The sequence below is a fragment of the Vicugna pacos genome, chromosome 14 (assembly GCF_048564905.1).
Source record: "Vicugna pacos chromosome 14, VicPac4, whole genome shotgun sequence".
In the NCBI taxonomy this organism is placed as follows: domain Eukaryota; kingdom Metazoa; phylum Chordata; class Mammalia; order Artiodactyla; family Camelidae; genus Vicugna; species Vicugna pacos.
Window position 1 is genome coordinate 27394377 of NC_133000.1, and position 26078 is coordinate 27420454.

Here is a 26078-nt window from a genome sequence, read left to right on the forward strand (position 1 = left end):
TTTACACCTTCTTTAATTGGTTAGCACATATGAACTAGCGGGAAGCAGCCACTGATGTCATTAGACACGTGACAGCCACCACCAGACATCAGGAGAGCAGGCTTGGATAGCTATCATCAAGGCCAATTTATGGCAATATTTTAAAATAATTTTCAGCTGTTGTAATTTAATTATATTAAATTTGCATCATTTAACTGGGTCAATATGAGAAATTAACAATAAGAGGAAAACCTGTAAGATCAAAGCCTCTGAATGCAAGTGGCTAGGACTCAATTATCATAATCCAGACCCTCCAGACCAGCTGGCTTCTAACATGTTAGTGTGCACCAAGATTTTCTTTGTAAAAGCAGATTACAGGGCCTCAGCTTCCCAAGATCCTGATGCAGTAGGTCCAAAGTGGGGCTTAGGAACCTTCATGCTTTAGGGGCCGTAGCAAGCCCAGGACCGCGAAGAAATCCTGCTCCAGATGCCACCATTGTCACCAATAAACATCCGCTGGGCTGGTCACGGGACTCACTTTAAAATCGGTGTCCATGAAACAAACAAAAAGAAAGGTGCAGATAAGAAGCACAGATGATTTCAAAGAAGCGAGAGACAGGGAGCTGTACAGTTGAGACTGGCTGTATTGCCCCGAAGTGAAAAGCACCAACTAGCACTGATTTAAGAGAATTCAACGATCTCTGGTATGTAGGATGAATCACCAATTACATCATTTATTCAAATACTAAGTCTCTTGCTAAGGTGGAATAATTCAATCCCAGAAGCACATATCTAGTACCTAAGTATCAAAGACTATTCACTATATCAGACCATGACAAGACACTATTTGCTTGATAAAATGAGTGACAGGTTTCCCACCAACACAACCAAGTTATACCTTAAGGGAAAAGAGCAAAGCTCAGTCTCCTTTTAATCGTTCTCTGTGGTAGAGGATGACATATTAGGGTGTTGCTCATACTGTTGTTTTAAAGCCCAGATTATTCCTTTCTACTAATACACTTATGAATATGTATTTTAACCCAGTCACATTTCTGGTCCACATACCTGTCTTTATCTTAATATCAACACCAATTATAAAGATTGTAGAAATGTGAAGCAATATTACTAGTAACCATGATGCTAAACACACCTACAGATGGTCTAAGGGTCGTCTCCCTGGCAACCACACAACGCACCTAGATGTGAAAATATTGTTCTTCAAGGGCTCCAGATTTCACATCTCAGAAGAGTCCAAAATAACTTTCCCAGCACTAAGGACAAGAGTAAAGCAGGCTCTTTGATACTGTACAGAAAAGCTTTCAAGTTTACCGGCTCTTCATGTGGTCATTTTTTAGCTTGAGGTAAGAAAGATAGAGAGGAGACATTAGGAACAGGTGAGAATTAGAAAAAGCTCACCAGCACCTGTTAATCTGTTCACTTACTCAGAACTGTAAGCCTGCCCATCTCAAGAAGATAAACACCTGCCTGTCACCCGTTCTCCAAGGCTTCTCTCCTCTCACCCTGCAAGAGCCCAGACCCCCCTTCCCCATAACGCCTTCTTTGTGAAAGACCAGCTTTCAGGAGGAGGCATCATTCAAGCATTCATAGACATGGAAAGAAAAGATTTATTTCTAAGACGGCACAAGGTTTTCAAAAGGATCAAAAGTCTGCAACATAACTACTAGAAAACAACCACCTCTCCAGCAAAACCAATTATCAAGTTGCTACCTAGAACTCTCACCTGGATTACACATCACAGGGGCTGGACAGCTGACAAGGCATTTTTTATTCTAGCAGAACTTGGGTGTTTTTTTTTTAAAGGGAAAACATAATGGCTAACCCAAGTAACAAAGCTTTCACACTTATTTTAAGATGTTCTCTTCAGTGGTCCCAGTTTTTTTCACCTAAACTACCAGATCAAAACTCTTCTGCAATGGGTCTGGGAAAAGGCAATTCAAATACAAGTAGGTTTGGTTCTAGGTCACAAGAACCCAAGACCTTTTTCATCATCTGGAGAAGGCTGAAAAGTATTTAAGTATTAGCTGTACAAAGATTTCAAGTGGTCCCAGAGCTTCCAGGATCATCCTGAAGCTGATCCAGCTACCAGGTAATTTCTGAGAGTGGCTCAGCCTCTTAGATGTCTTGTCCAAGATACATATTTAGACTGGATATTCCTGAGGCTTCTTTTCATATATATATTTGAGAAGGATTTTATCTGTTTACACTCTAGCATCACCATAAAGAAAGTAAATTTGGTTAAAGCTTTTTAGAGAACAATTTGGTCAAGCAAATCCTATGTTCACAGTCTTTAACATAGTAATTCTACTTCCAGAATCTATACTTAGGAAATAAGAAGTAAAACCAAAGGCTTATATACAAATATTTATCACTACAGAGCTATTTTAAGCAGCTAGAATTGTAATAAACCTAAAACTGCCCAGAAGATGAAAAAGATTAAATAAATTACAGTCCATTTTCCCTATGGGAAAATGCTTACAACACAATGTTACAGGAAACAAAGTTGTATTTAAAACTGCATATGCAATATAATTCCAACTTCATCAATATGCTCATATACGGAAAAAGTAAGACAGGAACTTTTGTTAATTTTATTTATCTGGACTGTGGAATTTGGAGCAATTTTTCCGTATTTTTCTGTATTTACTCAGTTCTCTAGAATGAGCAGATTTATTTTTATGAGAAAAGCTTTTAAGTTACTATAGATAGTCCTTTTCACACAAGCAGAAAATATATATTAGTTCCTTTTCAAATAGAAATGGATGTATGAGACAGTAAAAGTAAAAAAAAAAAGTCTGAACAAATCAAATAAATAAATAGTCTCTGTGAACAGACTTTAATAGGCTAGGTTTTTTTAAAGCATACTTTCAAATATGTCAGAATACATTAAGCACATTATTCATTTGTTTTCTAATTCATATATAAATTAACCAATCTCAAAAAGCTCCTTGGTTTTGTGACTTATTGATGTTGTCACCTGCTAGAGACTTAATTCCAAGAGAAATATACGAAATCACTACATCACATGCACAAATCCTTTTGACACAAATTCAATTTCTGTGGCAACAATAATATATTGACTTAGCTTTATTTCTCTATTTTATGACACTTATTAATGGCAGAAATAAAAGAAATCTATCATTTTTCCTTATTGTAAATGTAAACAATCTCATGCCATCTTGAGAAAGCTATGGTAAATGCCACTCACCTGATAACCCCTTAATGCAAATGAAGACATGACACCAAAATATAAGAAATGACATGATTTTTCAAGTAAGTTTCATAATCCTTTTTCTCTGCTATGCAATACAATTAGCCTGACAACATGTGCAAAATACTACATTAAATATAGAGAGGATCCAGTCTCTGCCTTTATGAGCTTACAACCAAAGGAACAGCAAGACAAAAGGGTGAATAACCAAAATGTGGACACTGGGATAAGCACCTTAACGGACATATTTAATGGTGATGGGAGAAGAGGCAGTCTCTACTTGTTAATTATATATGCTTGCGAATTAACATGCAAACATTATAGCAATGATCTAAAATTAATGTCGAATTAATTTTTAGCCATGATTTAGGTAAAACTGGTAATACGGAATTTGTCCTTCCAACAGGATGAAAAATTCCTAAAACATTCATTCATTCAACTAATACTTATTAAACGTTACCATGTTGTTGGCAAGATCTATCAGTAAACAAAACAAAGATTCCTGTCCTAAAGGAGATTTACCTTCTACTGGGGAAACAGACAATAAACATAATAGATAAGTTACAGCGGATGTTAGAAGGTGAAGAGCGCCCTCAGCTAAAAATGAAAAGTAGCGCAAAGTAAAGCAAGCCCAGAAAGTGCGGTTGGAGGGTTTGCAGTTCGGGATCTTAAATGTGGGAAATGGGAAAACAGGCCTGAATGCGACGGCGGCATCTGAGCAGGGTGGCAGTGGATTACGGAGGAAGCTCTGTGCGTAACAGAAAAGAACAAATCTGACTCCATATTAGATCTGTTTCTTTGGCTTTAACCTGTGCCCTGTGTTCTAGGCTTAGTCTTGCTAGCTCTGCACCTTTTGTGAAGGAATGTTGCCTTTAGCCTGAAATATATAGGAGAGCCTATTCTCAAGGCTCTGACCGTTAAGGATATTAACCCTTTTGTACTTATGTAAAGATAACAAGTTGCAGAATAGAAAATAACATTTGTTTTGTTAGAGGTTTTTACAGGGGCACCATGACCTGACCCTACAAGAACAAAGCTACAAGATACTGGACAGCTACAAGAACAAAGAATTCCTACACCAACAAGTTTGCAACAACCAACCACACCTCCTCCCCTTTTTAGTATAAAAGGAGGCTGAATTCTGACTTGAGTAAGATGGTTCTCCAGGACATTAGTCTGCCATCTTCTCGGTCTGCCAGCTTTCTGAATAAAGTCTCTATTCCTTGCGCCAGCACCTCGTCTCCCGATTTATTGGCCTGTCCTATGGCGAGCAGAACGAGTTTGGATTTGGTAACGTGGATAAGCGGGGAAAGTGCTTCAGATAAAAGAGCAGTCAGAACAAACACCACAAGGACAGAGGACATGGACTGTCCTCAAGGAAGAGGAAGCCAGCGTGGCTACAGCGATAGGAAATGGATCAGAGAAGAGGAAGGAGGGGCGGGTCAGTCCCAGGCACCTGAAGGACACAGGCTTTCATTCTTCTAGAGGAAGAAACAGTCACAAACATTTAAGTACAAAAACATGTTCTCAGTAAGCAACTTAAATAGTCAGTAATAGTTGAATCCACTTTGCCAACAGCTCTGCTTTGCTGGGTGTCAATTATATTGGACCACCCTCTTTTCGGCTGCAAGGGCCTCTCACATGCTATCATTTTTCTTTGGGGCTGAGAACTCCAAGCAGTGGCGGTTCCCCAACACCATCCCTACAGGCAGCACATTGCCTGGGCCTCAGGAGACTGACGGCTAAATGGGTGAATAAGATGTGAGGTAAGCAGCCAGACTGAGTAGTTATTGCATATACGAATTCCCAGTAAGGGTGGGTCAACCTTCATCATCATCAAGAAATAATGATCTCATTACAGATGGGCAACAGGTACATGAAAACGTGTTCAACATCACTAATTATCAGAGAAATGCAAATCAAAACACCTCATATGGGTTAGAAGGGTCATCATTATAAAGTCCACAGACAATAAATGCTGGACAGGGTGCAGAGAAAAGGGAACCCTTGTGTACTCTTGGTGGGAATATACCTTGGTGCAGCCACTATGATAAACAGTATGGAGATTCCACAAAAAAATTAAAAACAAGAGTTACCATATGATCCAGCAATCCCACTCCTGGGCATATATCTGAAGAAAGCTCTAATTTGAAAAGATGCATGCACCCCAATGTTCATAGCAGTACTACTTACAATAGTCAAGACATGGAAGCAACCTAAATGTCCATAGACAGAAGACTGGATAAACAAGTTGTTTATATATATATATATATATACACACATACACACACACACACCACACACAATGGAATACTACTCAGTCATAAAAGGAGTGAATGGATAAAGATGGCAGAGAATATATATCACAATGGAATACTATGCAGCCATAAAAAAGAATGAAATAATGCCATATTTAGGAACATGGAGGGACCTGGAGATTACCATACTAAGTGAAGTAAGTCAAAGACAAATATCATATGATATCATTTATATATGGAATCTTAAAAAAAAAGATACAAACTAATTTATTAACAAAACAAAATGAGACTCATAGACATAGAAAACAAACTTATGTTACCAAAGGGGAAAATTGGGGATGGGAAAAAGAAATTAGGAATTTGGGATTAGCAGATACAAACTACTATATATAAAATAGATAAACAACAAGGTCCTATTATATAGCACAGGGAACTACATTCAATAACTTGTAATAGCCTATAATGAAAAAGAATATATATGTGTATAACTGAATCACTACACTGTACCTAGAAACTAACACAACATTGTAAATCAACTGAACTTCAATAAAAATAAAATTAAATTGAGGAAAAAAAACAGAAAAAGAAATGATGACCATACCTCTGTCCGCCTGGAACTCCTTTGTTTACAATTCCCTAGGGTCACTGACAATAGCCTTGCAGTTTGTCTTTATGTCTTTTTTCTTTTCTTTCTTTCTTTTTTTTTTTTTTTTATGTGGCTGGGACCTTGTTTCCCTCATCTTTCAACTCCTAGACATATCACAGTGCACGGAACATTTTAGGCCAGTGGTTTTCAATCTTAATATGAGAATTACCTGAGGAGTTTTTTTTCTTTTCCTAAAACAAATGCCTGAGTAATATTCAAACTAACTGAATCAGAATACCAAAAGGCAGGGCTGCCCGAGGTATGGATAAAGCTCCCTACTTCCCCAACGACTCCAAGACTCAAGTCGTCTAGTACCTACCAGCAAGGAATCTCCAAAATCCCACACATGCAGATATGTAGACACCTGCTGGTTTATCTGTCTCGTGCACACAGTCCCTTCTCTATGCCCCTGAGGTGGGCCAACCCTGCCACAGCTGATGTGAGCAGAGCTCAACACAGAGTCAATCAAATCCTCACTCTCCCAAAAATCTAGATGTGGGATTCAGAGATGAGAATCACGACCAAAAGCATGTATGTATCTGGAACTGGGAGCCTCTGGGCTTCGCTGTGTGAAGGTCAAAACAGGAGATGCCACACAATGCAGAGATACAATGGTGGAGCAAGTACCTTGTTAAGACTCAGCATGAGACTGTATGAGCCCACAAAAAGGGATGAGAGAAGCTGCCAGCTTTCAGTTCTTGGCTCCAACCCAAGTTAGGACCAACTACACTTACTGCGCATGATCCCAGGAGACAGCCCTGTGTATCTGCACAAACTGCTGTTTCTAAGCTTAAACTAGATATTGTATGGAGGTCTGTTCCTTTAAGCCAAAAAAGGATTTGAGGGAAACAGAACCCAAGATTGCAAAATGGGTCCCTAGGTGACATATGATATAGTCCACCTCATCATCTATCACCACCACCTACTCGGCATATTTACCACTACACCCAACAGTCCTATAAATTAGCCATTATCCCATCTTAGCAACCAGGAAACTGAGTGTCACAAAAGTACTTGGCCAGAGTGAGTGAGTGGCCAAGCTGGAACAGAACCTGGGTCACAGTGACTCCAAAACCCAGGCTCAGTCCCCTTCCCTCCCCTCAGTCCTCACTGCTCCATGGAATAGCAGCTGTCGTCAAACCCAGGCAGGAAGACTTACAGCAGGAATAAAGCAGTTGGAGTTGTTTACAGGGCAAAGAAATTGAAAATGAAATCTTAACAAGAAAGATAAACATAATACTAATTGGATGGTTATTAAGTGTCATAACACTGACTGCAAAGACGTATGTTATAAATTCAGGTGAGTGATTTATATAAGAAGCTGAGGGGGTTGTAATTTCTATAAATTGACTAACATGAGAATATATGTTTTGCTAGGGAATTTCTCTTTAGATCTCTTTAAAGTTGCTTAAGTGTACAATAGAAATGTAATGAATAGTTTTTTTTAATTATTTGTAGAAGCTTTAGTAATGTCACAAGCCTTATTAAACTATGCCCTTCCAAATCAGACTAAACATAGGCCACAAAAATAACCACATTTCAAAATATCACTCACACATACACAAATAAACACCCTCAAGTCAGAAATTAATTACAGGGAGAAATCTAATTAAAGAAAATTTAATTTTTAAATTATGAATAAGTTTGAACTCTTAAATAACTAAATCAGCACTAAGTTTTCTTGCATAATTTGATTACTACTTTTTATTACTACCCTCTAAATTGGTTTGTCACGTAAAATGAGTCAAAAAGATGACTGCACATTTACAAAGTTAATATCTGAAAAAGGGAGAAAACGAGCAGAAATTCAGCTCTTATATGCAATCCCAGTACTAAACATGAAATGTGGTAACATTTTACATTTCTTTTAGAAATATTAACCAAGCAAAATATAATTATTGAGCATCTAAGCTAACAAGACATCACACCAAGCCTAGTATATAAAGACCTATAAAACGCAGCACCTGCCCTGAAGGAGGTACCATTCAACAGGTTCTAGAATAAAAATCTAAGTCACTTATTTTTCCCTTTTCAGTGACTCAAAACATAGTATAACATAAGTAACTATCTTGCCGGGGCTACACATGCTGAAATACATGAGTTCCTCGCCTTAATACTTGTCACTGAACTTCTCATCCAGAGTAATGTGGGGAATTAAGAGAAAGAAATCCTTGAATGGGATTAGACATAGAGCAGTCCAATAACTGTATCAAACTGGCACTGTGTCATATGATGACACAGTGAAATTCCAACACATAACATTCTATGTCACAACTTAAGTTTTAAACACACCAATTTCCCTAGTCAAGCTGCAAGCTCAAGCAACTGCAGCCTGAAGAGCCCTTGGCAATCTTCCAACAATACCAAGGAGACTTCGACAATGACTCTCGAGCAATAACCTAAGTATCTTTGTAAAGGACTTCTGAAAGCACCTGATTTCATACTGATTATCGCACCACAGAAGCACACTAATAAAACAAGTCAACAAGGGTTACAGGGAAGTCAGCAGCTGACAGCCACAGGCATGGGAAGGTCCCCAGAGATCCTAATAACCTAGTGCAAATGACTGAAGGCTACAGATCCTGCGAGGATATGAATTCTACCATACCATGTCTTTTTTTATTATTATGGAGATACAATTTACAGATAACATTGTGTAAGTTTAACATTACAACATGTTGGTTTGATACATTTATATTTTGCAATATGAGTGCCACAGTATCTTTGGCTAACACCTCTTATCTCTTCACAAAATTATCGTTTCTTTTTTGTTACGAGAACATTTAAGATCTAGTCTCTTAGCAACTTTGAAGTTTATGATACAGTACTGTTGACTACAATCACTGTGCCATGCATTAGATCTCCAGAATGTATTTACCTTCTAGTTATATAAGTTTATACCCTTTAACACATGTCCCCAACTTCCTCACACTCCTTTTTCAGATTCTACACATAAGTAATTTAAATTATTTGTCCTTATCTCACTTAGCATAATGCCCTCAAAGTCCATCCATGTTGTCACAATATCAGAATGGCCTTCTTTCTCATGGGTGAATAATATTCCATTACACATATATACCACATCTTCTTCATCCATTCGTATGCTGACAGACACTTGGGCTATTTCTGTATCTTGGCTATTGTGAATAATGTTGCAATAAACATGGCAGGGCAGATATCTTTTTGAGATCCAGTTTTCATTTCCTTTGGATATATACCCAGAACTAGGATCGATGAGTCATATGATAGTTCTATTTTTAATTTTTTGAAAAACCTCCATATCGTTTTCCGTAGTGGCTGCACCAGTTTACATTCCCATCAACAGTGCACAAGGGTTCCCTTTTCCCCAGTCCTCACCGACACTTGTTCTCTCTTATCTTCCTGACGACAGCCATTCTAACAGGTGTGATCCCAGGCCTGTTTCTGTCATGACTGATGTTATGCTCATAAACCCATCATTGAGGGTAGCTTCAGCAGCTGTGCAAGTGTTAAAGCAGGCAGATAGCTAGATATGAGCAGAGAAAAGGGGACACAGACCACATGGCAGGAATTGGGCAGAAAGGAGGGGCACAAGCCAAATGCAGGAAGCCACACATCATGTAAACAGCAGGGATCCTTGGGCAGAGAAAGAAAAGCAGGAACCTTGGGGCTGATAAGGGATCATGCCTTTTGGGATGACAAGTGGCCTGGAGAAGAACAAAGAAAGGAGAGAAAAGGCAGGAATTTCTAGTGTCGAATGTAACCTTTTGCTCATTATGCCCTCATTTCAATAAAATTAGCCTTGCAGATCAGAAGTACCCATTATGCACCGACGCCATGACACTTCAGATCCAGACTAATTAAGGACAAAAATCCCTCCTCCCTTTGGGAAGGTGGAGTTGGGATGATAATCAGGGAATACGACCCCAAACCCTCCCCTTCCCAGTGAATATTCTGCCCATTCATTTTTACACCCTGTGTAACTAACTTGCCAAAGAAACTCAGGGCAGCCGCTCACCTGAGCCTGCCCGCTCTCCCCTGAGTGTACTATCCATCCTTTAATAAATCCTCACTTTAACTTTATAACCTCTAAGTTTTGTCTCTGAATTCTTTCTGGGATGGGACAAGAACCTGGAACACCAGTTGCATCTATCAGCACCTTAAGTGCATCATGTTTGCCTGAAAAAGATGTGCACTTTATCCAGCAGGAGTAAACTCTCACATCATTGGGAGGCACTCTGACTTAAGATGAAGACTCTAAGGGCCACAGGCAGTCCACTTAAACAAAATGTGGGCCAAAGTAGCCACTAGCCCACATATGGGTATTTCACAAGTTAATTCAAGTTAAATTAAATTTAAAATCCAGCGTCCCAGGTAGCAATCACCACATGTGGCTAGTGACTATCAAATCGGACATGGCAAAACAGAACATTTCCATCATCACAGAAAGTTGTACTGAACAGCACTGAACTAGGTGGTAGTGAAAGCTGAAGAAATGGGTGAGCTCATGCTGGAAGAAGACATAAAGCAGACAGAGCAAAAGATTAAATGAGATACTACTTGGGAACACTAACAGTAGGAAGTGGGATGAGCAAAAGGGAACAAGTTACAGCAAAGGTTTGAAGAAGCGAGGGGTCCGTGCTAACACCTGGAAGAAGTCCAGGAAGATGAAGCCTGGAAATCAGCCACTGGGTTAGCAGCTGTTGATCTGACAAAGCAACTTCAGTGGAATGACAGGAGCAAAAACAAGGTCGAGGAACCCGTGAAGGTGCCTCAATCCATCCTTTATGAGCGCACTCTACCCTTGGCCGATGCCATCATGCAGCAGCAAGCTAAAAGCCCTTTAGTACTTATGGGTTAACCCCCCCAGTAACACACTGAATCATCACATCTAACCAATCATACACATACTACTGTTCCCATTTCAGAGATGCAGAAACAACCACATAACAGTAGTTTTCCAAGGTGTCACAGCTACCAAATTCAGAGCCAGGACTTAAACCTAGGTTAACTCCAGAGCCTGAGTGCTTAAAAATTACACAACGTGGACTCCCTGGCAACACTTCACCCTTGCTGGTCCGCACCTGTCTTCCCCATGCTGGACTGAATGTGAGCCCCTTGAAGTCAAGGACCAAACTGTATCCATCTACCTGTACTATGCTTTGTATAAAGGGCATTCAAATATTTACAGAATAAATGAAACCAACTAATTCACAGAATTTAGTTATAAGGGAAGGAAACAGAGCACAGTACTAAGAGGAGCACAGGGTCATGGGAAAGCTGGAGAGGGAGGTTGTTGGGTTTTGCTTCTGCTTTTTCTTTTAGAATGGAAGTTATCTGAGCATTCTTATGGGATGGAGCCTGTGATGAATGAAACCATCTCATGGAATAGGCCTGGGTCGAGATCAGTGGTACAGGGATTAACCTTGAATAGGAAAACAGACACTTCTGTGGATACTGGAGGAGAAAGGATGAAGAGCTGCAGATACAGAAGTTCACAGCCGCAACAGCAGGAAATTGAGCCAGTTCAAGCAATATAGCCTTTATTTTCTCTCCAAAGAAAGTGTCAAGGTGAGTGTGAAGAGTCAGGAGACACCCTCTCTAAGATCGTTTCAGTGAATGTTATGGCATGTTCCGTGCAGGTACTGAGTGGTGCTTTACACACACACGCACACACGCGCGCACACACACACACACACACACACACACACACAATCAGTAAAGGATCCAAAAGAAAATAATGTCATCATTGCCTCTGTATGAGGAAGACCGGAATTGGTGGTCTGGGAAGAAAAGGAGTCGGTGAATTTCGCTCTGAAGTGCTTACACTGTTGGGCTTTTTAAGAGGTTCATACATTACTTTTTCAATTTAAAAAACTATTTGCAACAAAAAGGAATCAGGCCCATAGAGAAGGTAAAGAGGGTGATAACAGTCTCAGCATATATGCTGAGAAAATTAAAAGGGGGGTAAACAAGAAGCTAGCTCAAAGCCCGGGCTCTGGGGCCAGCCTGGCTCTTCTGTACCCATCACTCCCTGTTCCCAGCTGCAGCACCTCAGGAGCAACCCAAACCTCTCTCCCTGCCGCAGTTCCTTCACCAGGAACACAAGGGTGGTGAGAGGATCTGCTTCAAAGCATGGCCTTAGGATTAAGTGATTAAAGGAGTGCCCAGCCCACGAGAAGAGCTGCGTAAACATAGCTATTGTGATGATGATTGTTACCAACAGCTCTGAAGACCTCGCTAATCAGCAGGCCCCAGATTCCTGGTGTCTGAGGGCACCAGTTCACACAGCTGGGAGGGGTTTCCCCCAGGAAGTGGCGGAGAAGCCCGTCAGGTTGCCCCAGGCTTGGAGATCTGAGGCAAGCGGGCAAGGGGGCCGAAGCTTCTATTATTTATTTATATTCTACCTTACATCAGGTTTGAGGAGGCGAGGAATGTGGAGGCATCCTAGTTCAAAAGGAGGTCCAGGGTTACTTTTGTGGGGTGTGGGTTTAGTGTGGAGCAAATGTCAACAGGAGGCTGACAGAGAAAGAGAGGCAAGGTCAGGGGGACGAAGGCCTATATAAAACAGAAAGGAGGGGAATTTGTCCAGGGACCAAGCCTTTTGCTGCTTTCGTTAGTCAAACTAAGCTCAGGTCCCTGGACACAATGCAGAAGTCCTGCAGGAAGCGAGGAAGGAGGAGGGAGGGAGGTGAGAGGGAGGAGGGAGGGAGGTGAGAAGCAAGAGAAGAAAGGTCAAAATGCCCTAAATGACTGAGATCCTGCCACATCCCCTCCAAGATGACCAGCCCAAGGGAACTCAACATGCAGAGGCGGGATCTCCCTTAAGAACCAAAAGAATAAAACTACAGTCTCCCACTTACAATGCATCGACTTCACGATGCTGGGAAAGCAATACTCATTCAAAAGAAATGGCACTCCAAATTTTAAATCTGGACCCCTTCCTAGGCTAGAGAGGCGGTGGAGTACTCTCTCGTGATGCTGGCAGCAGCTCCCCACCAGACACGAGATCATGAGGAAAACAACTGATACACTGAGAGCCACTCTGGACCCAGACAACCAGTAGAGTATTCAACACATTCTATGAGCTATTCAGCACTTTAAAATAGCCTTTGTGTTAGACGATTTTGCCCAACCATAGGCCAATGTAAGTGTTCAAAGCATGTTTAAGGTAGGCTAGGCTAAGCTAGGTTCAGTAGTTAGGCGTATTCAGCACATTGTCGACTTCCGATATTTTCAATTTAGAAAGGGTTTATCAGGACCTAACCCCATTTTAAGTCCAGAAGGCTCTGGAATAATAGCTATCAAATATTAACTACTAGGCTCTATGTCCAAGCTATTGTAACATGCATTACCTCAACTGATCCTCACGATACTATGGTTATCTAGTCCATTTTACAGATAGGATAACTGAGGCACAGAAGATAATCCAGTCCAAGCCGTCTTTGTCACAGTGGTTGACGGGCTCTAAAGCCACACTGCCAGGCCCTGGAGGAGCTTGAGTAAGCAGGCTCCATTCTCCAATGACCCAGAAATATGTTTCTGGTAGTCTTCACATGCCCTCACCCACCACAATGCAACTTTTATAGAAAGGAAATAGACATTTAGGGTACATCAATAACATTTAAATTTAAATTAATCATGAATAGATTAATGAACCAGGCAGTGTAAGGTTACAAGAGTAATTCTGCATAGATTTGCAATTAGCCAAGTGTTCACCTTCCTACTGTAAGCTCAAGTCTATCCCAGGCACCACCAAGAGAGAAAGTGACTTCCAAAAGCTTACAAATACATGCATAAAGCAACGAAAGGAGGCTCGAGAAAACATATCAATAAGAGCAAAATAACAAGCTCAGAAGAGAGGCTGAGTGAAGTTAGAAGATGGTTTTAATTGGAGACTGTCACCTTTTATAAAGAAATGAAATTGTCACATTGAATTTCTGAATGTAGATTATGTGCATTGTTTTTCATGTTCATTTCTCCGGTTGTCAAATTTTTTCATTAGAAATGAATTGTAATTGTCATTATGAATTGCATTCTATCCAAGGTTCTGATAAACAAAAACAGTTTAATACTACAGTACAGTCCAGAATTAATTTCACCAATCTGTAAATCCTGGTTAAAAACTGAATGTTCCAAAGTTTCATTTTTATGACACCCAAATAAACAGCCCATCTAGGGAAAATACAGCAATTACAGGATAAACCCCACATCTTGGGAAAATACCTTACAATAAAATTAGCCAAATAAATGCAATATTATGGATCCTACAACTAGACTAATCCCAGTATTTTACTCAGAGTTTTGAGAAATTCTACACCGTAAACTCCAAAAGAAGCACACACTTTTTTTTTTTTTGAACTTCTAGAACAACCTAGAATTAGCAATAATTTCTTTGGAGAGAGCTGAACAGGTTATTCAGCCATTTTTAATCCATGAATTCGTGGACCACAGCTACTCAGTTATAGCCCAAGGCCCTCAGAACGCAGGATGCCCTTAGTACATATTTCATACATTATATCCTAGTCCCCACTTGTTTTCTGGCATTTTAAAAATGGGCTATGATGCTCAAAGATGGAGTAAGTAGAAACTTATTAATTCTATTCGAGATCTATTTTTCGGGAAAAGAATTACCCTACTCCCTTCCAAAAAAAAAAAAAAAAAAACCACTAATCAAAACAGAAAAAAAAAAATTAAAGCCCTGTAAGACTTTACGACAAGGCAATGATGAACAAAGATTAGGAGAGATAGCCAGAAAGGGAAGAAATGGATATTTCAATAGAATTTATAAGGTTTCATTTCAGAAATTTACTGGTGAGCAGTATACAGTGTTCTACACTTCTCTTGTATGATAAAACATATTTTTCAAAGATTGCAAGGGAAATGTTTACCATTAGGAAACCATTTAGAAGTAAACTGTTTTGAAGTACATTGCATGCATCTCTCTGCTACTGAAAAATACTAATCACTTCAGCTCACCACTAGACAAAGGACTAAAGGTGCAAAAAACCTTTGTCTGGTTCAAGGACTCTCCTAACTTCTTCAGTTGTCTCTGAGTTCCTCAAATTGAGGTCCTCGGGGCCCTTCCACAGACTCTCCAGTTCTATCACACTTTTTAAATGCTGTATTTTTCCAAGATTATCTCAAAAATTAGAAATAAAGTCCACAAGTTCTGGACAATTGAATGCCCACTCTAGAACCACATTCCGTCAGGCACTTTTGGTGAACATGCCTGCATTTGTGTGCACTATCGATATGGTGTCAGAAGATCAAACAGCATGGACATCATGCCACACAGGCATTAGAAGCTCTCGCACTTAGAAAGAATTCAGTTGCAAAAGGCAATAATGATTCCAAAATGACACAGTGTAAGGAACCATATACCCACAGTTACGGAAAATTAAATTCCAAGAGAAAAATGAATATAGAGGTTGGCGGTCTTGGCTTTGATGCTTTCCTCTCTCTTTCAGCAGTTTCAAACAATCTAGTAAAAAAAAATTTACATATGGCTATTTTCCTTTTATTACAAACAGGTTAATAAGAGTTCCCTACTTTACCCAGAGCCTCAAGTCAAGACCTTGTGAAAAAGACAGGGATGTTGGATGACAGGCCTCCATCAACAGCTTGGGGCTTGATCTCTGGGTTCATCAGTCTGTGCTCAGCTCCTCAGCTTCTGGGATCCCATTTCACCCAAGAGTCAAGCTGACAAAAAGGAAAACAGCAAACTACACACGTATCTTTCCACTATTAAATCCAGCAATGATGACAATTTTAACAAAACATCATCATCAATCACATAAAATTAATGTTGTTAATTTAAATTTTATTGGTTTTATAGTTCTGTTTTGGATTTTATATGTAAATCTGTTTTGTAAAAGAGCCATAAGCATAAAGAGTTATACTTGGTTTTATATCTATACATATAAAAGCAACATTCTTTTTACTACCATTCAGGTCCACACTAGAGTATCACAAGAATGTTTTTTCCTTAAGTTTGAGGTCATTTGTTTTGTTGGCTTCTTTTTGTAAGTTTCATTTGTACATAAGTTTCATAGCTATATGAGCCTCATTTTACAAATTAAAAACATATCCCCTGGAAAGTTTCAGAAACTTACTCTGATCTTTCAACTGTAAGAATCAGAAGCCTGCATCAATCTGCATGTCACCTGACATGCCAGAATAAGACCTGGGAACAGAATGCCTCTGCCTCATCATGAAGAAAAAGTCTGGCCCAATTCAGATTTTCCAGTGTAAGAAAGTTATTCAAATATCCAGTGTAACATCTCCAATGCCCTAAAATCTAGACAAAAATTGTACTATTACTACTATTTCTACCAATGATGGCAACAATAACAACTCTAAAAATGGTAAATATTTACACAGATGTTACAGTGCCATTACAGCCCATCACACTAACTTTTCCTCTTCCCAAAAACCCCATTCTACACATGAGGAAACAGACACAGAGAGAGGTCAAGTAACTCACCCAAACTCACACAGCTAATAAGCGACATAGCTGGAATTCAAGCCCTAAGTGTGGTGCAAGTCATTGTTCACAAGTATTATTTATAATGCCTCTTATATCTCATACAAAAAAACTGTGAGAGAGGATAGCAGTGGATCTTTTGAAAAATAAAATCTATGACAAGCATTTCCATGTGATTTTCATTAATTAGCTAGTAATTGAATATTCCAGCACCAAAACTTATCTTAGTGAAACTCAAATTCTCCCCAAGTTAATAATGATTATTTGATTTGCTATTCGAGAAAATTACTCCCAGAGGAAAGGTATTTCAATGCCACCCTGCCGCTACTGAGAGAAAGCTACCTTTGTAGATCCTGTTCAAAGAAAGCTCATGCTTGATCCTTAATATCCCATGAAGTAAAAGGTTATGCTTAATCTATATTTTATAGATCTAAAAGTCAAATTAGTTTCTGGGATAAACAAGCAGAGTGTGATGGTAAGCATATTTTGTATCATTCATTTCATTCCCAGTTTGGAGGATACTATGTGCTGAGTTAAAGACAATTACATTAGTGTAATACATAGCAGTTTTTTCTTGTATTATTCTGCAAGCATAAACAAGTTATACACATGTTCATTTACATTCTATATAAAAAGCCAATTTTAAATCCAATTTATAAGGCAATAAATATATACAGAGTCTAGGACACAGCAATAAAGTTATGCCATAAAGGAGAGTTAATTTAAGACAACAATAATAAAAGCATGACAAATTTTAAGCATTCTACCAACTGCACAAAGGTGTTTCAGGTAACATCTGTTCAGAGGCAATTGCTACAAGACAGACTAGATGAGATGCAAGCATTCACAGTGCAATAAATGTATGTCAGTTTGCTTGCTTCATAATTAAAGACATGAGTCTTTGAAAAAAACAAGCAATTAAGACTTGCTCTAAATCTAAGACAATCATCCCTGCTCCCATTCCTTTTTACTCACAAAGAAAAAATCTAGAGTGATCCAGAGGTAATATAAACCATACATCGTCTATTTTCAGGAGGTAAATGTACTCCCCGAAAGCCACTTGATATATGTTGTTTCTTTTGATAGATCATATATTAATAGACAAAAGTAAGCTTATTCTCTCTGTTAGAAGGATAGAAAGAAAAGAAAGCCTGGGATGATTCAAAGCGATTTACATTCAACCCTATGTATCCACAGGATTCAACCAACCACAGATCAAGTATTTAGGGAAAATAAATTCAGAAGTTTCCAAAAAGCAAAACTTGAATTTGCCACACACCAGCACACTATTTACATAGCATTTACAGTGTATTAGGTATTATAAGTAATCTAGAGATGATTTAATGGACGATGTGCATAGGTTATATGCAAATACTATGCCACTTTTTATAAGGGACCTGAGCATCCATGGATTTTAGCATCCAAGGAGGGTCTTGGAACCAATCCTCTCTGGATACCGAAGTACGATTATACTTAGATCAATGGCCTGAATGAAGTGATTTTTACCTTATAAAAGTTTCAGTGTCTGATGGGTTAGGTGGAATTTTGACATGAATAAAACTCAGGTGCCAGAGCCTTCAACTAAGAACACTATCTCCAATTCTTGACATTTTAGGACAACTAAAAGCATCACTTCAGCTGAGGACTCAGTGAAGAAATACATTCAAAAAGAGCACATAGAAATCACCTCCACCTTTTCTTGGCTTTAAAGCAATGATGAAAATGATACAGCACAGCAAGATAAATGAAGGTTCTAGTTGTTACTCCAGGAAACCAAACTGTGGTTATTTTACATTCACCCAAACCACAAACCTTTCAAAATAAAATGGTACCACAAGAGATTTAAATGGCTCTGATGGCTCTCCTAAAATGTACACTTGTAAACTGTGCAACCAAACCTTTCAATGTGGTCATCCTCACAGCTGTACTTGCTATCAGTTTCTTAAGGTTGCTGTAACAAATTACCACAAACCTAATGGCTTAAAACAACAGAAATGTATTCACCTGGGCTAAAATCAAGGTGTCAGCAGGGCCGATCTCCCTCCAGAGACTCTACGGGAGAACAGTGCCTTGCCTCTTCCAGTTTCTGATGACTGCCAGCGTTCTTTGGCACATGGCTACAGCTCCAATCTCTGCCTTGTGGTCACCTCAGCTGCTCCCTTTCTGTAGTCAAATCTCGCTCTGTCTCTCTTTTATACGGAAAAGTGTTTGCATTTAGGGTCCACCCTGATAACCCATGATAATCTCCCCCATTTTAAAGGCTTTAATTTAATCATGCCTGTAATGGCCTTCTCTGTCATACACAGTAACATTCACAGGTTCTGGGAGTTAAGCCGTGACTACCTTTTGGGGATCATTAATCAGCCTACCACACCTCCCTCCAGACAAGCCCAGAGCAATGAGGCAAGGGTGTACTATTTTCAAATGCAATCCGATTTCAACTCTCAAGACCCCAGCACAATAAGCAAAAGCTTTCCAACTGTATACCCCTTTCCACCTCACAACTCACCTCTAATCAGGAAATCACTAATTCTATATTCATTAAAGGCATTAATAACTATTGCTAATGGTTCCAGAATGAAAAAAGAAACAGTAAAGAGTAAAACTCCCACTAGCATGGGAGTCATACAGGACAGTGACCAAGGATGTGAACTCTGGGACTAGCTGCCTTGGTTCAAATCCCAGCCTCTCCAGTGGGCAGCAGTGTGACCCAAGGCAATTTAACCTCTGTGCCCTCATCTGCCCTTCTAGCAAACAAGGCTAATTAATACTACCTACCTCACAGGGTTGTTGCAAGGATCAAAGGAGTTGATATTTATTAAAAAAAAAAAAAAAAACCTACACACACCTACATGGCTCCTTCACAAAGGTTAACTGTTATCACTAACAATGACCAAACACAGTAGACATACAGATGTTAATGGACAGGGTGAAAAACCTCTCACAACCAAAACTGAGGGTATAGTAATGACATAATTAGACAATAAGCAGCACTCTATACGATGGAAATCATAAGATCAGATGTGAGATTTATGGTAAAGTCTGTGAGAACTTTTAAAAGATGTTCCTAATGAAAAAGAAGAGCTACTCTGCTAACTTGGAACAGGGAATTAACAGGCCTCCTTTCAAAGGACTGGCGCACATCCTAAAGCTGGAGACCTCTCCAGCAGCCTCGCATCCTGCTCTCACCCTGGATCTGGTGGCCTCCACTGCGTGTCCTGTGCATTTCTAAGAGAAGTGGATCCTCTGCCCACGATCATTGAAAGCCTTTGCATGATGACTAGGACACTGTTTTGTTTTGTCCTGTTAGGTAGTTAGAAAGGTCAGGGAACCAGGCAGACAGGTGGAGGAGAGGGAGGATGATCCAGGAGATGGAGGTATGCCCGCCTCCAGCATAAAGGGGTTTTACTTCTTGTAAATGAGAGCCAGCAAGAAACCAGTCAGAACCCAACAGCCGTGACTGTGCTGTAGCAAAAGGACCTAACCAGACATGACCCAGTGCTCATTGTAATATAATTAGCATTGCGGTTTAGCTCCCCACCCATGGGTTTCTCTGTGTGCATCATGGGTAAGGACATGAGCAAAAGGGGACGGCATGACTAAGCACTCAGGCGCAAGAGCCGATCAATCAATCAAGAGACCACCTCTAAGCAAGGGGATAAGAGAAGGGACAAAGACCATTGCTATGCGCCCTTGGACCAGCCCACTTCCCGCTATTAGAGGTGTATTTTCCCTTTGCTAATAAATCCTTTAAAATCTTTCGCTACACAACGCTCCGTCTCTCACCTGAATTCTTATCTTTCAGGTAAGATAAGACTTGGGTCCAGGTACTGATGATGTGACCTAGTACAGGTACCAAGTTTAACGGTCCACTGAATTCTATTTACCTTCACAGAGTCTTCACCCTGTTACCTGCCTTGTCCTCCCAAGCCTCCACTGGTTGTATCCCATCTGCCAGTAACTATCCACAGTAATTTAATACACACACACTTCGCCTTATTTTCTGCTGAAACCAAGTTGGTTTGTTCGCAAGCAGCCCAAAAGAAGCTGATTCACTATGCAGCCAAACTATCCTACATTTATAATAGACTAATTTCTACTACTTACACAAATCTACGGGCAGAAGTTCTGTTACAGACTTCTATACACCATTCAAAAGTAACTCGAGGCTCACAACTATACATGCAGTAGAAAACAAGGGCTTGTTTGTCTGCTTTATCCAGATTCAAAGTAAAACAGGGTTTCGGTGGAGACCCGGGCTCCAGCCTTCTTACACTAAGACAGGAGTCAGTGGCCAGTTTAGCCCTCAGTTTCATTACCAGCTTGCAGCTTCGTAGTGTGCAAAGACCAAACATCTATATTATCCCTACTCCTGTCTGATCACCAACCTGCATTACTGGTTTCAGTCAGAAGCAGCTGCCCCTGGCAACTAGGTGACCCAAATACTAGGTGACTCGAGGAGATTCAAGCTAGTATCACTTCATCCCAAATCAAGAGAAAGCCAAGAACTGACCTGACATCCAGCAGTAAAGTAGACTGAACGACAGAACAATCACTTTTTGAGCCACTGCTAAGATTTTATGAGGAGGGGGTGGTCTCCAAAGATCATCCTCCATGCCACAGACAAGTATTACTGGAGTGGGACTGTAAACAGTGAGAAGTAGGCAGATTGGGAACAGCTGCTCAGAAGGTAGCCTTGACATTGGAATACTAAGCCTGGGCCAGGAACAGAGTTAGAGCTAAGCCTGGAACTCCATTCCATCTAAGAGTCTAGTTCAATAGGGAAGTGGCACCCCCAGGCTCCTGGTGGAAACAGATTCAAATAATTTCCAGAGAAAAGCCTCCTCAATTAGGCCTCCTAGAAGATAGGTTAAGACAAAGTGATGAAATCACAAATTCTTAACAAGTACAGAGAAGGCACCAAGCCACCGTGAGTGCAAGTCAATGTACATAGACCAAAGACTGCACAAACCAGAACTGCCAAATAAGAAGAGCCAAGGAGGAAATGTCTAAAGAAATAAAAATAAGAAACAAAGAGTATCAGGGATTACCAGGCAGATTTGAAAAAGAAGCAAATGTAACTTGTAGAAATAAAAAAATAACTGACACAACATTGTAAAATGATTATAAATCAATAAAAATGTTGAAAAGAAAAGAAATAAAAAATAACTGATACCTCAAAAATTCAGAAAAAGTTAAACAGAATAGATATAGCTGATGACAGAATTAGTGAAATGGAAAATACCAAGAAATTACCATGCAAGCAATAATCTAAATTAGATTACAAAGACTCCGTATTACTTCCAAATTAAATTCATGATTCAAATCAGACCCCTATCTAAACACACACACAGTATTTTAGATATGTTTATTAGTTTTGGGACTTAAGAGTACTGTCTTTAGATGTCTTAACATCTTTACAATAACCCTTTTAACATACCTTTTTTTTAAACTATTTTTGGGTAGAGGGAGAGGTGTGTGTGTGTGTATTTTAATGGAGGTACTGGGGATTGAACCCAGGACCTCATACATGCTAAGCGTATGCTCTACCACTGAGCTATACCCTACACCCTTAACATACATTTTTACAATAACTCTTCTAACATAACAAGAAATGAAAAACAGCACAGACACTAAACCCACAGCACCTAATACATCCTTCAAGGAAACTAAACCTAAATATTAATTTAGGTTCTGTTTTCATGACCTCCTTGTGAAGAGTGAGTCACAGAAAACTATACCTCATGTACTCTGGAGCACAAAACTCAGAGACAAAATAAAATGACAACATTAACAAAGAGAGTAAACTGTAAAAGGAAAAAAAGTCATTGCCCAGTGGATCTTTCTCCTGTGGGGTAGAACCTTTCACTGCCAATCTACCCCATCCTAATTATTCCTCCACTCTGTCAAGATAACAATCAACAAACTAGTTGATCCTCCTGCAAAATGTCACCATTCCTATGGCCATCATAAGACCTAAATTTGCATAATTAACCCATGCGGTCCCTCATTTTCAGTATTAGGATACATCTCGTAGCTCTGCACTCAGTTTTATTCATCTATCATTTTAACCGCTAGATAGCAAATCACTCCCCCTCTACAAGCCTTTATTCCCTTAATTGGTGTATCTTGATTTAGATTTCTAACAACTTTCATATGTTCACAGAAGGCACATGTTGTACTGTAAAATTTCACCTATGACTAAAATGTTTTTCCATACTCCTAAGTAAAATGGAGAGGGAGTCAATATTAAATTTTCAGTTCTGTTGGTCTCACTTCAAATCAACCCTCTATGTGATTTATTTACACACACTCACCAAAACAATCTTCCTCACTGCCTATTCTTTCATTAGTTAATGCCAACAAAAAGATTTACAAGGTGCTAATCATGACATTTCCCTTGACGGTTACAGTGAGTAAGAGAAGCAACAAGAACAGAGGGTTTCAAATACTTAGACTTCTTTCCAGTCTAAAGGAAACATTCCTTAGCAGTGACTACATGGCCCGCCAAGTTTTGAAACGAGCTGTTCGACTTGGAAAATTATAACCAACTTTTTAAAGTTCTTCTTGGATTAAATTAAGCAGAAAAAGAAATACCACCACCTAAAAGTTCACTTTGATATGTCTCATGCCCTCAGACGCTAGCGGGGAAAGGAAAAGTTTAACTTAAAAAATGCAATGTCCATCTAGGTGACGTCAATACTTATTTGACTGCTTTTCGCGGCAGCCTTAAAAAAAATTTGCGGCAACACAACGATCAGCGTCTCAGTCAAAGGGTCCACATAGAACTGGACCCTGTTGTATGAAAAGATTGGCAGCTCTGACATCTAGAACAAAATACCGCCCCCAGTTAAGCACTGTGAACACCCCCACCCCCACCCACGCTGTCAGCCAGCTGAATGAAAAGTGAAGGACCCGGGACTGAGGCAGCCCGTGGGCACGTTGAGAGCGACCCCACCCCAGCTCCAGGCCAAACTTACAAACTTGGGGCGCTTCTCGCCGGGCTCCTCGGGGCCGCGGGGCGGCGGAGGGTGCTGGGGGCCCTTCCTGCGCGGCATCTTGCCGTCCCGGCAGCCGCGAAGCGAGGCGGAGGAGGGGTAGGAGCCCCCGGCGGCCGAGCCCTGCGCCGGGTGATGCAGCCGTGGCCGGTGCCGTTCCATCCTTCCAAGCAGCTCCGCGGGGCTGGAGGGCGGAGAGGAAGCAGGAGCTCTGCAGGCCACAGGCAGGAGCCAGGGGTCCGCGGGTCCGCAGTTCCGCCGCCACCAGCCGGGTTCAGCCCAACTGCTGCCTGCGGGGCCGCTGCCAACACAACCGAAAACTCCCGCCGCCGCAGAGCGCCGGGGACCCGCCAATCCCGCACCGCCCGGTCGGTGACAACCCCCTGGGATCCGCCCCTTCCGGGAGAATGGAAACGTGATTGGCTATTCGGCCCGTTCGTTTCACCGCTCGAGCCACTGGCGGGCCAGGCCGCCGCCTTAAAGGCAGAGGGTGGGATCGCATTTGGTGAAGCGCGGAGAATTTACCGGGAAGTCGCTTGTCTGGGTCTATTGAGAATTTGGAGCGCGGGTTCCCGCCAACCTGGGAGGCCACCACCATGGGAGCCGCGCTAAGCTAACTCTCTCTGCACATGTCGGGGGGCCCCGTGCGATGGCCATTGGGAAAAGGAGTTCTAGGAACTGTGATTAAAGGGGTGCTGGGCTGGAGAGAACCACAGCGCCCACAACGCCCAAAAGGATGCTTTTCTCCATAAATTGAGCGCCTGCCTAGTGCTTAAGTGTTGGGAGCCCGCTCAGGAGTGGCAGAGACGTCCCCCCCAAAATCAGGCAGCGCTAGACTATGCCTTTAAGGAGCTGACAGTCCAAAGTGATTAAGTGATTCACAAATCCTTACACAAATAACAAAGTAATGTAAATGTTATAACAGTTATTCTAAAAGTTCATAGAGAACAAAAGGGGAAAGTATTAAATCTGAAGAGGGGATCTGGAAAGACAAAACGAAGGATGCACAGATTTTTCTCTGGACAGAAAAGAGTGGTGGGACTTTAAGATAAAAGGCATTCCTGGCAGGAGGAAGGCCAAGAGGAGTCAAGAGCAAAGAGCTGAAAAACCGTCAAGGGAATATCATGAAGGCCTTAAGCTGAAACCATTCAGAAGAATTTATTGTGTATAGCCAAGGTCAAGCTACAAGGCTAAAGCACTTTGCCCACATATAAGTGTGCTTTTTTTTCCTCTTTCAAAGTAACCTTTCCTTTTGAACTATTTTCTAAAGTTATCCATCTTCTGACTACATGGAGGTGGTGTGGATAAACATGCAGTACTGATTTGGGTACAAGGAACAACTCTTAAGAACTCAAGAGACTAACAGAGAGTGAGAAAATGAGCCTTAGTTTCAACTAAGGCTTTACAGTTTTCAGGTTTGTTTGGGGTTTTGTTGGGGTTTTTTTAATATTTATTTCTTTTTACTGTATCAAACTTTCAGTGCCAGTCTCAGTCCTCAAAGAGCACCTAATCTTTAGGGGAAAGTCCAGGAGAACAGAAAGGTCAGGAGAACTGTAAGTAGTTCCTATGTATTGAGGACCATTAGACCCAGATGCAAATTTTATTCCTGTTACTTACTAGCTATGTGATGTCAGAAGTGATGTTACAATTTCTTTCTTTGCCTTTCCATATGCAAAAAGGGGGTGATAATACTACCTAACAAACAGGAGTATTGTCAGACTTAAATAAGATAGCATTTCCTATGTAAAGAAATGATCATGAAAGCCCCTCACACCAAAGACCACCAGGAGGAACACCTGTAGTTGGAGTGGAGTTTTATAATTCATAAAGGGAACATGGGTTTCTCTGTAAGAGTGTGTTAGAAGGACTTAAAAGGTTTTGGACTTTGGTTAGGTGATTTTGGAAGACTCCTTGGAAGCAGAGTGAGAAGGATTACTCTGGATTTCAATGCTGTCAGGAATTGGACAGTTCGATGATTGGGCACCTTAATGAATCTTACCTAGAAGGATGGCAGGCTAAAGAATGAGGTTAAAGCTATAACTGACAAAGGAGGAGCAGTCATTCATACTGTCTTGGGAGTTTTGGTATATTGGGGTTTGCCCACCAACTTTGTTCTGTGAGATGGTTGTGTCCATGAGAGGAAAAGAGGGCCTATCTGTGAGTGTCAGGCCAGCTTCTAGAAACACCAAGGCCCAACTGGAACTGCCAACTAGTTCCCTGATGTCAAGGGGTGACCTTTTCTTTCTCAGGTCCCTGGCATATAGAAAGTAGTAAGTATAAATAAGTAGGAGCTATTAAAATTAGTTTTCAAGCTTTACATAGAGCATGCTGAAATTTTCCTCATAGAAATTCTTTACAACTACAACGCACCTGTGAAAATAATAGTGTTGTCTAAATTTCACATTTTTAAGTACATTTTATTTGCAATTATTATTTAAACCTCACAACAGCATACACTGCCCCTCATTCTGATGCCCTAACCAGAAGAATATGATTTACCCTA

At 40.5% G+C, this 26078-nt stretch overlaps 1 protein-coding gene across 6 annotated transcripts in view; it reads right to left on the minus strand.

The window, feature by feature from the left end:
* Positions 1-23916, minus strand: part of DIAPH3 (diaphanous related formin 3) — a 473996-nt gene extending 450080 nt beyond the window's left edge. For 2 of the 6 annotated variants that reach the window (XM_072976638.1, XM_072976637.1), the window contains exon 1: positions 23558-23913. In XM_072976638.1, the coding sequence (XP_072832739.1) occupies positions 23558-23737 (180 nt within the window). In that variant the 5' untranslated portion in view covers positions 23738-23913. Of the gene's footprint in view, positions 1-23557 lie in introns of all 6 variants that reach the window. The other 4 variants (XM_072976643.1, XM_072976640.1, XM_072976641.1 and 1 more) reach the window with 3 other exon arrangements.
* Between the last annotated feature and the right edge of the window lie 2162 nt (positions 23917-26078).